The sequence below is a fragment of the Rhea pennata genome, chromosome 2 (genome assembly GCF_028389875.1).
Source record: "Rhea pennata isolate bPtePen1 chromosome 2, bPtePen1.pri, whole genome shotgun sequence".
NCBI lineage: Eukaryota > Metazoa > Chordata > Aves > Rheiformes > Rheidae > Rhea > Rhea pennata.
In genome coordinates, this window is record NC_084664.1 from 164,779,712 (window position 1) to 164,796,831 (window position 17,120).

Below are 17,120 nucleotides of genomic sequence, written 5' to 3' on the forward strand. Positions count from 1 at the left end.
TCATCTAGTCCAACTGCCCTGCTCAAGTAGGGTCACCTAGAGCATGTTAGAGAGGGTTGCATCCAGGCAGGCTTTGAATATCTCCAAAGAAGGAAACTGCACAACCTCTCTGGGCAACCTGTCCCAGTGTTTATCAATGTGTATAAATACCTGATGGGAAGGAATACAGACAGCAGAGCTAGACTCTTCTCCATGGCACCCAGTGCCTGGATGAGAGGCGATGGGGAATTCTATTTAAGCAAAAAGAAAAAAAAAAAAAAAAAACTTTCTTACCATGATGGTGATCAAACACGTTGCCCAGAGAGGTTGTGAAGTCTCCATCCTTTGGGATATTCAAAACCCTACCAGAGACAGCCCTGAACTACCTCCTCTGGTTGATCCTGCTTTAAGGTCCCTTCCAACCTGAGCTATTGTATGATTCTGTGTAAAATATTCCTGTGTGACTATCCAAGCATGAAAGAAAGGTGACCTCTGATGGCACTGATGAGGTAATTGGAATTCAGAAGTGTTCAGCTTGGAAAGCGAATATATCTGTAGGCTATCAGAAACAGAACTGACTGCCAGTTTTTTTCTGAAGTGAAACATTAAAGCAAGGAAAACGTGAAAAAAAATCAAAACTGATACGAGTATATTCAGTGAGGATAGTTTATTGATAGTTCTGACTAAAGGTTGAATATCTTTTATTACTATGTATATTAATTAAATAATGTAGTTGCTTATTTATTTTACCTCCTTTGGAGACTAGTAAAAGATTAATTAAAATTCTTTGCCTTCTAGAAGTTTTGGGAAAATGAATATTGCTGGAAGTAGGAGGTGACCTACACCAGTTCATATCATGGTGTTTGTAGGTGTAGCTGGCAGTGAAAAGTAACAAAGGTTGCCTCACTAGGTCTAAGAACATAATTTACAGGTAGAAGGTTACTAATTGATCAAATATCAAAGTCTGTTCTCAAAGAAAAAAATCTCATTTTATTTTGAGGAGTGAAAGGATTGCAGTTTCAACTGCTACTTAATATGGATGTTGTGGAAGCTAAATGTGAGGTTACTTTTAAGAGGTATTTGGACTGTGCTCTGAGCACAAACTGTGTAAATCAAACCATTCACCCATGCACAGAACAAATCAGCTATTCGCCTTACTTTTGCATACTTTGTTACCTGATTAGTAGTAACAACAGTCCAGCTATGTCTAATGATAAATTGGTATGAGTGAGGAGTAGAGAAGTGTTTCTTCTGGGCTAATGCACACATCTGAAGGGGCTATGGAAGCTGTAGGTTTACCTGTTTGCATCATATACCTCATCTTGGGGAAACCAACGACGCATGCGTGCCATGTCCTGGCTGTACTGGTTCTCCTGAAGAAGCTGCTGCTGCTGCTTGCTCAGTTGAAGCCTGATTGCTTTAAGAATGTGTGAGCATTGGATGAGATTGAGCAATTCCTGGCGTAGATGCCAGTTCTCAGCTTTTATTTGTTTGGCATGCTGAATCAGAGATTGTACTGCTGCTTCTTCTGCTTTCTTTGTCTGAACTTGGATCTTCTGATGAGACTCTGCCTCACAGGCAGCCTTGGCCTGGAGAAATCTGCTCTTGATTTTGTGCATTTGTTCTGAATGCTGGATCCTTGTGACCAACAACTCCTTCTCCAGGTCCTTAATCTTGTTCATCTGTTCCAGCTGCAGGTCTTTGAAAGGCTGCAAGTCTTCAACCTCCTTGTTCATAAGAGTGTACTTTGTCTCCATATCTATAAGGTAGTTCCTTATCTCCTTCTCTTTTTCTGTATACTCTGAGATTAGCTTCTCTTTCTGCTTCCCAATTTGAGATAGATCAGTGTGATTCTGATCATTTAATGTTATTATCACATTCTGGCACTTCTGGCTGTATTTTGTTATGTAGGAGAGGTAAGCGTTGCTCTCTTCCTGATTCTGTTGAGCTTCCTTTTCTAGGATATCATTCTCATGGAGGAAGTGCTCCACTCTTCCCATGTATGTGTTCATATGTTCAGTAAGGGTCTTGTATTCCTTCTGCAGATACTGCTTCCTCTCTCTGACAAGCATTTCCATGGGACTTCTTCCTTTGGATATGTCTCCATTCTTGGTTCTTAGTCCTTCCTTATTTGTTTCTGCACCTGTGGTGTCTTGTTTCAGCTTCTTTTTCTTGGATGTCATACTTCACAGTAATGTCTCAAACTCTGGCAAAATGTAACAGAATGGAAAATTAGGAATTCTAGGGGAGCATACCAGCCACATGTATGAAAACATCCCAAATTAGAGCCAGAGGTGAAGAAACACGTGTAGTGCAAATATGGCAAGAATTATCATGTTAGAAAAAATGGCCACAGTAAGATGTACCTTTAGAGCATAATTTTTTTTCCAGAAGGGCAAAAGATTACAGAACAACAAGTGCTCAAGCACAGCAACAAAGAAGAAGCTGTACATCTCTGGAATGTATGCTTTTTTTCTTTAGTTTCAGAATAATGTTTCCATTAATCTTGATATCTGTATGCCAAAGGTTCACACTGTTAAGTGTAGCTAAGCACATCCTGAATCTGAGAAATAAGTTAGAAGACTTGTTTTATAATGTTTGTGAGTTATCAGAGGAAGATGACAGAATAATGTGCAATGCCTTAAATAGCCCTTTTTAAAAGCCCTCTTCTGTACATATCAAAAGATTAAAAGATAATACATCATAGATAACAATGTCTGGTAATTAGACATATTTTTTTTGTAGTGTGAATGAGGCAGGGAATTGTTGATGTAACAGTAAGTGGTAATGTAATTATTTTAAGATATATTGAAATATTGTAAACATTATGCCTACAGTCCTAAAGTAAGACTTTGATAATTTTTTTGAAAACAGACATTTTAGCAGAGTTCTCATTTTTTTTAAATGCAACATTATATATTAGAACTGGTGAGATACTTGCAATATAAGAGGTATAGTTACATGACAGCAAATACTGAGAGAAGGGAAATGCATCAGTATTAATGACTCTTGCAGACTTAACTGTGAAAATAAAAGTGAACAGTACTTTGTATGCTGAACTTTTAAACTACTTTGTCAAAGGAGGAATACTGCAATCAAGGATTTAATCACAGCTAGAAAGAAGTCTGGTAAGTCTAATGTAATTTTTAATGAACATCTGTAACTAAAACTTATTGTATCCTAATAAAACTATGTCTCGCTTTCAGAAATTGTCCAAATTCAAGGTGACTAACATAGAATAAATGTACTAAAAGCTCTTATCATTATAATAACAACAGATGCAAAGCTGGAAGTATGGCACCTGCATCAGAAATATAGTGCATATAAGGAGACATAAGAATCTGAGGGAGAAGTGCAGCTGTGTTTTAGAAGACACTTGAAGACTGGAAAGGTATCATGATGGAAAGTAGTAGAAATGAGTTAATGCAAGGCATGGTAGGTTTTTGGGGGAAAGACAAGTGTAGGACTATATGAATGTTAGGCGGAATGGCTAAATCTGCATAAAAAGAGGCTTTGCTAAAGTTGGTATTATATAAAACATGTTTTTCAGAAAGCCACTGACCTTTCCAGCTCTTATGGTCTTCAAGTTTCAAGATAGTTTCTTCTGCCTTGCTCCTCCTGGCTTACGAGACAGCATTTGAAGATAGCCAGACTGTGATTTCTGAACAGCGGTGTTGTTTACAAGCTGTATGTGTCCATGGTGATGAAACACTGCAACCACAGTTGCTCTGCAGCGAGATTCTTAGAACAATTTCAGTTCCCAGCCTTGTTGTGAGACCAGACTGTGAGATGTTTTGTTACCTACCAAGTGATGAGCTGTCAAATAAATAGAAATGTAAGGGTAGTTTGGCTTATAAGAACAAGTCTTACGGAGGCTACTATATTTTGTGGGAAACAGTCTCAGCTAGCTATTAGGATTTGCTAAAGGAAAACATATGACTTCATCCCTAGTCCTCCTTGGGAATTAGGTACCAATATCTACTCAAGCATATCTAGTCTGTATATTTGGGCTTTCTTTCCATAAGTTTGGCAAACGATCCCAGATCCCACAAAATTAGGAAGGGGTGTATGTGAGCGGGTGGGGGGGGGGGAAGGGGAAGCCACACAGTGGGGGTCCAACTAGCCCCAGAGCCGCATGAAGGGATCTGGGACAGCCAAAAGCCACACAAGGTTTGTGGGGTGCCAGAGTCATGCTGTAAGAAGAGTCCTGGGGACCTCAAAGCCCCGCGGGGGGGGGTGGGGGGGGGCAGGCAGGCTCTCAGTTTGCATTTAAGGAGTTACCTGTTTATGTGTTTAGCTGATAGTTTCTGTTATGAGGAAAACAGTCCATCAATTCACCTTTCAATATAGTTTAATGTAGTTATATTATTTTCAGAACAGATGAGATTGGCTGCAAGTCTGCACACTAATAAGTGTCTTGTTGCATTTCTTCTGTTGTTTATGTTCTGCTACTTGCAGACAAGAATTAACACATTATAAAAAACCCTGGTAGACTGAGATTGTATACAAGAAAATTATTCATGGCCTGGCAAAAATGCCTTAAAATGAGGCAGAAGCAACCCAGTCTCATTTCAGAAAAATGAGACATGTAAATTTAATACATAAAAATTTGCATTTGGAGAAAAGACTAAAGAATAAAGGGTGCTCTAAATTTACACAAAACCACCTAGACGTCAATAAAATCTCAAGCTGTAAAATTCAAATGAGGAAAAAAAAATCATACTTTTTTACATGAAGTGATTAATCACTGCAGTATATGGCCAAAGTAATGGATTCTCCGTTATTACTGTACTCAAGTTCTGATGTCTTTCTATAAAGATGGTCTTTAGTCACAAGTCACTAGATTCGGTGGACAGGTAAGCTAATGAAATTCCATGCTTGTGCCACACAGAAGCCAAGTTTGACAACAGATCAGTCTCTTCTACGCTTTTATATTCAAGAAAATAAAATTTCTCATGTATAAGGACCAGCTTGTGAGTTTTATATATGACCTTATGGCATTTAATATATCTGCCATTTACTGGAACAAGAAATGTGTGTCTAATGTGCTCTATAAAGTTGAAAATAACACATGTACAATATAGAGTATGGATATAGACCCACCCAAGGAACATGAAGAACACTGCTCCCAAATACTAAAAGCTGAAAAAAGTGTTTAAATGAAAGAGACAGTAGCAATTGGCAGTTTCAGATCTGTCCACTGCCTAAATGTTATATCTAGAAACACACTCTCAATAACTTAAGTGAACACAATATACTTTCATTAAAAAGTTTCTAATCCAAGAAAAACAACAGAAATATGATCTAAATATGATCTGAATAGGAAAAAAAGGTCACTATAAGCATCTAGCTTCAGTGTTACACGCTATCTTACCAGGAGATTCAAGCAAATGATAAAGGTGTTAACTAAAGTGTGAGATTTTCTCCCAAGGTACTCTTGCATATATGGTATACTTTTTTAATCCACTTTATATCTACTTATCTAAAATGACTTCTTACTGCATTTGATTATGTGCCTTATTTCAACATACAATAGTCTGTTTTTGTAGACTAACCACAATATTCATTTGTCTCTAAGATTGTGGTTATCACTGAATTTTTGTGTTTGTGCAGGCTATTGAGGCAGAGGCTTTTCCCCAGCAGATCCACACTATCACTAACTGAGCAGATATCCATGATGCATGACTGCAATGGTATCTCCCAGGATGAAGCTCCATGGTCCCCAAAGTCTGTCTAGCTCCTACAGCACTCACTACCACTTCTTCTCCCACTAATGCTCCTCAGGTGCTTGTTAAGCTGTTTCAGCCTGTTAACCTGTAAGGAAACTACTCAGTTCTTTTTATTGGCCTAGCTTTGAACTTGATTAGAGCATTAAGGCAGCCCAGCATAGCCATATGCTGGACACACATCCAGCACATGCTGGAGATGGAATAAGAAGCAAACAATCATGATGGTTGCCAGTAAAACACAGCCTGAACTATGCACATGATAGATCTCTTAGTTAACAGTATTGGACCTTTTGATCACCTCCTGCAAAATCATGGCATGTGATGTTTTATGTGGAACTTATGGGTGGATTTATGCTGAGCCTTCCCTATGACAGGTACCTTTAGCCTGCTGGTTCAAGAGTATGTCTCCATATGTCTGGAGATGACATCCAGAATGAGCTGTTCCATCACCTTTCCAGGGATGGAGGTGAGGCTGACTGGTCTATAGTTGCCTGGGTCCTCCTTCTTGTCCTTGGAGACAGCAGTGACACTGGCTTTCTTCCAGTCCTCAGGCACCTCTCCAGGACCTTTCAAAGATGATGGAGAGCAACTTAGCAGTAACATCCGCCAGCTCCCTCAGTACCCGTGGGTGCATCCCATCAGGGCCCATGGATTTGTGGATGTCTAGCCTGCCCAGATCTCTAATCCTTTCCTCCTCAACCAAAGGAAAGTCTTCATCTCCCACAAAGGAAAACCCATTCCTCCTGACTAGGAAGGATCACCGTTAATGATGATCGGAGTAATAGATCACCAATGTATAGTGGGAGGTCTGTGCACATTAGAGACACATGCTACATACATTTATTTCTGTGCGTGTGACTTTACATGTCTACAAAACATCCTGTTTTAAAAGCTGCAAGACAGCAAATTATTATCTTAGGGGAATGATGGTCAAGTGGACAGAGTTACTGAAGAAGCAGAGGGAGAAAGAAAAGAGAGAGAAAAGGGAAGAGACGGAGAGAGAAAAAGAGAAGAGAGAGAGTGTGTGAAGTGTAAAATTAAGAGATCGCTTTCAGAGGGCTCAATTAGTGTAATCCACAGTTAGTTACCTGGCAATGGTATTTGGGGAAAGAGGAAGACAGTAGATAGAGGAAATGTTAAAGCCTCATGGAATGAATTAGCATCTCCTGCCCACAAATTCCCAGGACAAGGCAAGTCTTTTTCAGTAATGCTTTCCACATCTGCTGACTCTGTAGGAACAGCACCGTTTAAAAACAGCAGCAAGGGAAAGTGGGTGCCAGTAGCACCATCCTCATATCCCCTTTTGGGCCGGAACACAAATTCTCTGGTTGGGAGAAAGACTGTTTTAACAGCGCTCTGTGCTCTGTCTTTGAGACTTCTCCCTTTGATAGCACAGAGGCAATTCAGTCTGCTCAGGTCCCTCTAAAGTAGTAACGCCAGGCATACAACTAGACAGCGGGGGGGGGGGGGCGGGGTATCTGTGGGTTGCGCATTCCTGTTTACCTTGCTTGTGTGTGTTAGAGCTGCTTCCGTGCTTAGAAGCAGCTTTGGGTTCTTACGATTTTTCTGCAGAGCTTTTTTTCTTTTTTTCTCTCTGCGCTCTGCTTTGCTCTATACTTTTGTAGGGTGATAGGTTTTACTATGCCTCCATCAACAAGTTATAATATTGCAATGGAGACTCTTAGGCAAGATGGAAGAGTTCAGATAGACAGCCTGCTAGAAGAACATCACCTGAGAGGAGTTACTAGCCTCGAGCTCTAGGCACTGATGCATATGGATCGTTCTACCAGACACAAATATGTTTTCTTTGGTTGCAGAAATTTTAGCTTGGCTTTACACCCTATAGTGGTAGTATTTATAAACTGTGTTTATCCTAGGCATTCAGAACATCAGGGAATGGCCATATGCTGCAATGAAGAACTACAAGCTACCGCCTCAGACCTTTGTAAGTTATCATGTGTCAAGAGCAGCCACGAGGATCCAAATGCCAGAGGAAAGGTTCTCCTCCCAGAGCTGACAAGGAGCCTTTGGCCATAGGAAGGTTGGCTGTGTCCTCACCAGACTTGTGAGTAATAAGCCACAATTCACAGACCAGCAAAGGAAGGCGGGGAATAGTGATGTGTAGCCCAGTTGCTATGGCATTGCTGTTGTTAACAGGGCCCCAAGGTCTGTGTGAAGCCTCAGTGGCCTGCTTGGAGCTGTATTTTGGTCTCTTCTGGAAGAAGCAGTGAGGTCTAAAATAAGAATTTTTGTGGCTAGATGGGTAAGCCGTGACCCCATGTGTCTTTGCCTTGCTTTGATGCTTTGTGTCATAATAGCAACTTAGGACCCCAGGATAAAAACTGTTGTAGTGCTTAATATTGTTAAAAATTAGGCTTGCTGGCTTCCGTAACAGAGTCTGACCCTAGGTGCCTGCTGAAACAGACCTTAAAACCAAAATTAGAGTAAAATAAGATTTAATGGCACGTGCAGAAATTACAGCTCAAGCTGGGTGCCTGAAGAGGGACCCCGAACAATGAAATTCCTGGGCACTTATACTCTTACACTCTAAATTTCCCTGCCTCTCACATGATGGTTTGGACCAATTGTAAAATTTAGGTCTGAGGTCTTCTCATATTTCATTTGGTCCTTTCATTGCTTCTAAGCAGACAGTAAAGATTCTTCTCTTATCTCTGCAGCTTCTCTTGTTAGACAATTAGGCTTCCTTATCTTTCCAGCTTGAACCAGAGTTGGGGGCCTTCTTTTCCTTAACTAGGTGAAGAGTTCACAGCTTGTGGCCCAAGGCTTCAGCAATCTTAGCTACTAATGCTCAGCAAGTTATGCTAAGTGCTAAACGATCAATTCTAGACAGCCTCAGTCCATTTTTTTTTTTTTTTTTAACACTTAAGGGGGGGGGATCTGTATTTGCCCAGGTTAGGGAACCGTCATTAAAGCTTTGGGAGGGAAAAATCTCTAAAATGAGACTCTCCCAGGAACCTTGGTGGCTGATTCTCATAGCAGGTCAGTGTCAGAATCTAGTACTCTCCGACCAGGTTCTTTTAAATATTGCACACATACGGAGAGCACAATGTTTGATATAAAGGTTTCATTTAAAGGTATTTGATGTTATATGGAATTTTTGTTTTAGAGGAGTGATACAGTAATGTACTGAAATCACAATACAAGTGTAATTGGTATTACCAGTCTCTACAATATGCTCATCATCATGATGCTGGATGTCCCCAGTTGCAGGGAAGGAATACGTGGGTTGAAGCCAGCTCCGGCCAGTTGCTCTCTTCAAAAATTCTTTTGTTAGTTGTTCAGGCTTTATACTCTGTATTGGGCTTAGTCGTGCATGCATTTCTCCCATGCTGGTCTGGCTAATCTCAGAGAGATATTCATATTCTTTCTTGAACTTAGGAAGAAACATTTTCACCAATATTTGGTTACTTACCTAAAACAAAGGTTACCTTCCGGCTCCCTTTGTGTTAAGATAAAGTCAGTTCTCTGTACAACAGTTAGGATTACCAAGTTGCATCTTACACCATTCCTGAACTTCAGGGCCGTCCTGCCTGTGTTCATCTCCTCTGAGCCTTCTTTCATTACAGGGGTTATTGGTCAGTTACAGTCAGTAATAATTGTGGACTAGGGAGTAGTTCTAGGAGGACTGTGCAGTTGCCTGGCATCTCAGTGACTGTTCTGGCCTCTTTGCAGGTGCTAAAGCATAGTCTGGCAGTCAAAAGAGCATTGTCACAGATGGGAGCTCTCCACAGAGATCTGCGTCTGGCCGCGGAGGATGAGCCCGAACTTGCAGCATGGACACAGCTAAGTCCTGAGGCTACACTATATGTGAGCAGGGCTAGGAGGTGGCAGGTGGTTTTGCCCTTGGTGGTTGCAGATGTCACTGGCTGTGGTTGGTTGCATGTGCTCACATTTGAAGGGTGGCTAAAACCAAGCCTATAAACAGCAACAGTAACAGGATTGTGGTGCATGTCTTCCTGTTCTGTTGCATTTCTAAATGAAGGGGAAACTTCTTAAGCTGTGGTCAAACCTCCTTGGCTTCTTTTTACTGTTCTCATGCTCATGGGTGCTTTTGCTGTCCCAAAATCTCATATAAGGGCAATGATTTCAGCCTTTTGTGCTGAGGTGTTTTGTGGCAATGGTTTAGCTTCTACTTCTTTCCATTGAGTCACTACTGCATATCCAGCCTCTCTCTCTCCATTCTGTACAAAGCTGTATATAGTTCCACATCTGGGTTCTGCAAAGGTTCATCCTTTAAATCAGGCTGGCTAGAATATACTTGCTCTACAGTGGCCAAACAGTCATGTTGTAACTCTTTTTGCTCTTCACCAGGTAGCAGAGTAGCAGGGTTTAGGGTCGAAACCACCTTTAAGGTAATATCTCCTTGTTCCAATAACACAGCATGATATTTTACCAGTCTGCTTGGGGAAATCCAATGATGCCCCTTTTGATTTAAAATTGCTGATACTGCATGTGGTACAAGGGCTGTCCCAGAGTCAATTATAGCCCAGAGGCAGGCCGGCCATCCTTTACTTACTTTGTCTAATTGTTTAGAAAAATACGCCACCGGTCTTTTCCAGCTCCCAAGCATTTGGGTCATTACTCCCGAGGCCACCTGCTGTTGCTCATGAACATACAATTGAAAGGGTTTAGCCATATCTGGGAGTCCCAATGCTGGAGCTTCCATCAATTTATTTTTTATTTCATCGAAACTAGCACGGCATTCTGGGGTCCACTCTAACCATTCTCCTGGACCCTTTAGGGCTGCAATAAAGGTTTAGTTATCAGCCCAAAATTAGGGATCCATATACGGCAAAATCCTGCCATTCCCAAGAATCCCCTCAGGTGTCTTTTTGTGCGGGGTACTGCAATTCGGCATATAGCCTCTTTTCTTTCTGCTCCTAGTGCACGTTGTCCTTTTGATATTTTAAAACCAAGATATTGGACTTCCTTCTTCGCAATCTGAGCCTTTTTCTTTGAAACACGATACCCGGCAAGTCCCAAAAAATTTAACAGACTCACTGTCACCTCTAAACATATTTGCTCTGAATCTGCTCCAATCAAAATGTCATCCACATGCTGTAAAAGAGTGACATTTTTGTTACCTTCCTGCCATTGGGCTAGTTCTTTGGCCAAGATCTCACCAAACAGGGTAGGACTGTTCTTGAATCCTTGAGGAAGAACTGTCCAGCATAACTGCTCCTTCCTCCTCATAGTGGGACTTTCCCATTCAAAGGCAAAAATTGTCTGGCTTTGTTCTTCTATAGGAATACAGAAAAAAGCATCTTTTAAATCTAACACTGTAAAATAATTGTTAGTCTCAGGCACCGAGGCTAAAAGAGTGTATGGGTTTGGCACGGTTGGATGGATATCTTTTGTTATTTGGTTCACTGCCTTAGGTCCTGGACCAGTCGATATTCTTGGGAGCGCGGTTTCCTTACCGGCAGGATTGGTGTATTGAATTCAGACTGACACTCTCTAAGCAAGCCATATTGCAAGAAGGCATTAATTAGGGGTTCCAATCCTCTACGTGCTTCTAGCTTGATAGGGTACTGATGCACCCTAACTGGCTTCGCTCCTGGTTGTAGCTCTATTTTGACCGGAGTCACATTTTTCACTTTACCTGGCTTTGTTGAGGCCCAAACCAAGGGAATCACTGCATCCAATACACTGGAAGGGATACTTGCACTGTTATCCTCTGGAGCTGATCCCATCAAAAGGCAGATTTGTGCTCTCCATGCCGATTCTGGGGGGATATGGAGCTGCACGGAACTCTCAGAAAAGGTCACCTGCACATTCAGTTTGCATAGTAAATCCCCTCCTAATAAAGGGAGGGGACACTCTGGCATATAGAGAAATTCATGAGTCAATTTAGTACCTCCAATCGTGTACTCCATTGGTTGCAAAAATGGCCTTAATGTTTTCCTTCCCATAGCCCCAACAATAGTGGTAGTAGTCTTACTTAAGGGTCCTTTACAACTAGTTATCACTGAATGAGTGGCTCCACTATCTAATAAAAAATCTATAGTTTCATTCCCCAGCTTTACTGGAACCAGGGGATCAGCTGAGGAAATTCTAATTTTCTCCCCCGGTCCCCTTCATTCCATATTTGACTCCTCTAACATAATTAGGTCGGTGTTTGCTGGGCTCTGTAGCTTTGTTATCCTTCTTCGATTTGGACATTCATTTTTCCAGTGCCCTTCCTGTCTACAAATTGCACATTGATTTGGACCCAAAGCAGGTCTAGGGAGGCCTCCTCCTGGCCTCCCTCCCCTTTCACCTCTTCCTCCTCTGTTACCTCTTCTGCTTCCCCTGCCCCTGCCTTGGAATTCATTCCTCTGGACAGCTGCCAGGATAGAAGCCTATAGTTTCATTCGATTTTGTGTTTCTCTTGTTCTCTTCTCACCTCGATTATTATATACCTTATACGCTATTTCTATCAGCTGTGAAATAGACATTCCCCCAGCTCCATCTACCTTCTGTAGCTTCTTTCTAATATCCTGAGCTGACTGGCCAATGAATAGCGTATTAAACAGTCTTTGGTTCGCTTCCTCATTTGGATCCAGGTCTGTCCATTTTCTGGCTGTTTCGCATAATCTTTCATAAAAGACCGAGGGATTTTCTTCAGGCCCTTGCTTTACTTCATACAATTTTGATACATTGTTTGGTTTCAGAACCCCCGTACAAAATTAGCTGTTGATACTGCCTCAATAACTCCCTACTCCCGCTCCTATTTGGATCCCACTCTGGAGCCTTTCTGGTGGGTAAATAGACCTCAGGATCCCCCTTTCTGTCCCTTCTCTCACCCTCTTCCTTTTGCCTTATCAATTACCAGCCTCTTTTCTTCTCGTGTCAGGAAAGTATTCAACAGCACCTGCACATCTCCCCAATTAGGATTATGAGTTATCATAATAGTCTCCAAAAGTTGATGCAGCTTTTCAGGATTTTCCCTATATGATCCAATAGACTGCTTCCAGTTTAGTAAATCCGAGGTTGTGAAAGGAACTTGTACAAATACTGGCAGCCCTGCTGGTCCCACTGCTTGTCTCAAAGGAGCCTGTATAACAGGTTCCGTCTCCTAGTTCTGCCAGAAACAGGGCTGGACCCCTGGCTTTCTAGCGGGGGGCTGATTCTTCAGCTGAGGTGGAATCATTTCCACAAGAGGGGGGCAGTGTCAGTAATTGTACATCCTCCTGCTCCTCTCCATTCAGAATTTTTCTGTTAGCACAATACCTGCTGTCTTCCTTCTTTCCTACTGCAACCATTACAGATTCCTCTTTACTTATAAGTTCACATTCCCTTTGAATTTCTGGTTCCTTATATAGTGACACAAAAGCCTCCACATAGGGTATTTCATCCCACTTCCCCTTCTGGCAACAAAACAGCAGTAACTGTAATATAGCGTTATAGTTCAAGGTCCCATTTTTTGGCCATTGCTCATCACATTCCAGCTTATACATTGGCCACCATTGATTACATCATCTTTTCATTCTTTTTTTGTCATCCAATCTCCTCCAAAAATATTCCAGTATTTCAAAATACAACCCAAAGGGCTACAGGGAGGAATCATGGATTGGCTTGATCCCATGTCAATTACCTAGAAATACCAACCTTATTACCTAGAAATACCTTTTTTTCCCGTATCTTTGTGCGCACTCTGCTCTGACCCCTCTGGTCAATTTAAGGCAACCCTTGCCAAGCGTCTACGTGCGACTTTATTCCTTTATGCACACTCAGCTCTGACCCCTCTGGTCAATTTAAGGCAACCTTTGCCGAGTGCCTACGTGCGACATAATTCAACATAATCTTCCGCGGAAGTAAGTAAATTTTATACTCACCAATCCAAAGATTCACCTCCCTTTCGCCCTGGCACAAATATCTCTGGTCAGCGTTGCACCTCTGAGTCTCTTGTCGTCCTGACTTCGGAGGGAGGTCGGAGGACTCCCCGATCAACAGGTCGGTGCGCGCTGGAGCTTGATCCGATCCAGTCCGCTGTCGGGAATGGCAAGATGATCTGGGCAAGGCCTTCTGGCAAGTCCCACCTGGGTCGCCAAACTGTTGTCCCAAAACCTGGGTTCTGTTACCCGGTGTGCAAGCAACCAATAGACACACAGGGTCAAGATATTTGTTTATTTCATTTCTGCGCAGAGATGGGTGCTAGGTGGTAAATCCACAATGCTAGCGCACCTTCTCCCCTTCTCATTCTTTATTTATACACACTTTTCAGGGAGTATTTTATACAAATCTTTCTATTGGTTACAATTTCATTACCTCAGGTAATTGCTCTGCGCTTGCGCTTTCACATTCTTCTTAATTAGCATAGGAAGCGAAGAAGAGGCGGTAACATCATTATCATGTCATTTCCATCTCATTATTCATTTAGGAGTGTGAAATTTAATATGTTAATAAGCCTTAATGAACCTAAGGTCACTTCTGGGTTATTCTGCTGTTTTTGTCTTACCTACCCCTCGCAATCTTCAAAGCGCTGTGGTTTCATCAAGGTTATTTAGCCGGAGCTGGTTATCCTTTGCAGTACTGTTTTTCTCTCCCCCTTGTCCTTGAGTCTTGTTAACTATTTGCAAGGTTTTTCTCACAGTATTTCTCTAACACTTTGGTGTTTCTTGCTTAAAGCTACGGGTTTGGACTTTTTCACTTGAGGTTTATTTAGTTTGTTGTTGAAGATCTCTCACGAAGGGGTTATGGTTTCTTACTTTATTTTGTGGGGCTCAGCCTTTAGCAGTCAGAGTTTACAGGTCACTTTTTTAGTGATCAGAGTGCAAGATTTAAAATCCAACCTCATCCCTAGACTTTACAGCCTCAGCAACCATTTGGGTGCCAAGATTTGTAATTTGTCACTTAAGTTTCAGGGCTTAGAGCTTACTGATAAATGAAAAATCCATAGATAATAAACTGTAAGCCCTGAAGCCTAGGCAGCTTAAGGCAGCAAACTCTCCTTTGGGGTTTGTCATCTTCCCCTGTACCAGCGTTCAGCTCTGTGCACAGTTCAATACGGTGCAGGCCCATCCCACCAAGACTGGCCATTTGACGGGCAAACTGAGAGCTGTGCAAGCATCCTGCAGGGCTCTAGTCTGGGGCAAGGCAGAAGCGCAGACAGGTGAGATCATTGTCTCCATTCTCACAGCTGAATCCCATCCCTGAAGGAAAAAGCAAAAGGAGTAGGCTGCTGGCTACACAGAAACCTGCCGTGTCAAGGGCGGCAGCAGGAGCTGACCCTTCCTGAACAGACAGATGAACGCTGGTAATGACTCTTCAGGTGTCACAAGGTAAAGGGGAAGCATGCCGGAATCCAGCTGCATGGATTCTAGACTCACTCCCAGGTGGTATTTCAAAACAACATACAGCAAAACAATAAACAGTTGCTTTATTCTTTGCACTTGTGTCTGTGGTTTCAGATGTGCCTTTGCCTGAAGATGATGCCCAGAGCGGGAGGTTACACGTTGCACCTGCGGCCGGGAGCTGGTCCCCAAGTTCCTTGCACCTGGGAGTGCCTGCAGTTCCCAGGAAACTTGTTGCTGTTCACAGGGCTGTGGGGAATTGCCTTTGCACTGCCTCGACCCTTGGGGCTCTTGGGGGTGATTCCCATTATTGGGGGGGGGCAGCCAGGGCCCCTTCAGGGTTGTGTAAGGTGCCCAGACTGATCCTGAATTTGCTTTCTGCACTCTGCAACATCCCTTGTGTGCCTGGGGCCAGGGCCTGTCTGCTTGGAGCTGGGAGTCCCCATGTGGATGGGGGGGGAGCCTGCAGGCACCGTCCCAGTCTGTCAGCTGCATTGAGCCCTGTGATGTGCCTTATGGCCCCACTGGTGCACACAATTTGTATTTTGATTTGCCTCAGAGTCCTGTGTTAATCCTCTGATGCCCTCAGAACCCCTCAATTCACGTTTTGGGTTGCCCCCAACACACCCATGTACCTTATGGTGTGCCCCTGGGCCCTGTGTTTGCTTTGCAGCATGCCACAATGTTCTGTTTAGCTTTTTACTGTCCCTCTCTCCCAGAGTTTTCTGGGTGCCTCTGGGTGTGCCCCAGGGCTCTCCCTTTGTCTTTTGGTGCCCCCAGAGTCACTCTGTTTGCTTTTTCATTGCCTTTTTTAACTTTTATTGCACCCATAGCTCTCATTTTTTTTTCTCTTGTCCCCTGAATATTCTTTTCCTCTCTGTGCACCCCAGGGCTCTCCATTGAGCTTTTAGGAAGCTGCTCTGAGGAGCCAGGGTGCCTCTGGTGCCCTGGCAACCCCAGCTGTCCCTGATGGGCTGCAGCTGTGCACCCTGAGGCTGGGATGAGTCCCAGGTGGGACGTGTTGGGTTGATAGCAAAGGCAGGAAGTGGGCACACTCTGGGAGCAGGGTGTGCATTTGGGAGAAGCTCATGCTGGGGTCAGTCTGGCACAATGGAGCTGCTGCTGAGCAGTGCCTACTGGGACCGGAACAGCAGCTGCCCCACAGAGGAGGTGAGCAGGGCCGGGGGGGGGGGAAGGGAGGGGTCTGGGCTGCAGGTCCTGCACATGCTGGAGGTTTCAGTGACAGAAGCATCCTGGGCAACATGGCACAACTGAGGTGCTCCAGGCCAGGGAAAACTGCACTGGGGCTGGGGATGGCCATGCAGTGGGGGCCAAGGACAAGGTGGGGAAGAGCAGTGCACCAGGGCTGTGGAGTAACGGGAGGAAGGCAGTGTGCTGGGGCTGGAGGAGGAAGACAAAGGGCTTGCACCGGGGCTGAGGGTGCGCTGGAGGAAGGGGTTGCACTGAGGCTCTGGTGGAGTTTAATGCGCAGTCAGATTAGCGCGGGGAGGGGTCCGGGGTCAGATCGGGGCCGTGTCAGGGAGGGGCAGGAGAGATCCCCAGAGAAGCTCTGGAGAGGGTCGTGTGGGGCAGGGGCAGTGTCAGAGCTGACCTTGAGCCGGTCGTGGCGGTGTTGGGGAGCCCGGGCCGGTGCTGGGGAGCGCGAAGCTGTGATCTGGGCTCTGCGAAGGTTTCCGGGTCGTGTGTGTGTGTGTTTGGGATGGAGGAGGGGGGCAAAGCAGCCGTCACGGGGTGAAACCTCACTGAGCACTGCGGTCCCCGGCATGTAGTCTTCCGGCAGCGGGCTTCCGGGGGCCATCTTGTTTCGCGCGGCTTGCCGGGAGCAGTAGTCTTCCGGCACCGGGCTTCCGGGGGGGGGGGGGGAGAGAGAGAGAGAGAGAGAGAGAGAGAGAGAGAGAGAGAGAGAGAGAGAGAGAGAGCTTGTTTCGCGCGGCCTGCCGGGAGCAGTAGTCTTCCGGCACCGGGCTTCCGGGGAGGCCATCTTGTTTCGCGCGGCCTGCCGGGAGCAGTAGTCTTCCGGCACCGGGCTTCCGGGGAGGCCATCTTGTTTCGCGCGGCCTGCCGGGAGCAGTAGTCTTCCGGCACCGGGCTTCCG

General features: G+C 44.1%; 1 protein-coding gene across 7 annotated transcripts; it reads right to left on the reverse strand.

Moving 5' to 3' along the window:
* Positions 1-641: 641 nt before the first annotated feature.
* On the reverse strand, positions 642-16,811 carry CCDC166 (coiled-coil domain containing 166). Of its 7 annotated transcripts, none has more exons than XM_062570827.1 (5): positions 16,617-16,811; positions 13,547-13,700; positions 6,159-6,274; positions 3,542-3,795; positions 642-2,185 (listed from the first exon to the last, which is right to left on the reverse strand). In XM_062570827.1, the coding sequence occupies exons 1-4, from the start codon at positions 16,788-16,790 to the stop codon at positions 3,781-3,783; spliced, it is 459 nt and encodes a 152-aa protein (XP_062426811.1). In that variant the 5' UTR covers positions 16,791-16,811; the 3' UTR covers positions 642-2,185; positions 3,542-3,780. The 7 variants fall into 7 exon arrangements, with proteins under 7 accessions (XP_062426811.1, XP_062426806.1, XP_062426808.1 ...); XM_062570822.1 differs by having other exon boundaries at positions 6,087-6,274; XM_062570824.1 differs by lacking the exon at positions 6,159-6,274.
* Between the last annotated feature and the right edge of the window lie 309 nt (positions 16,812-17,120).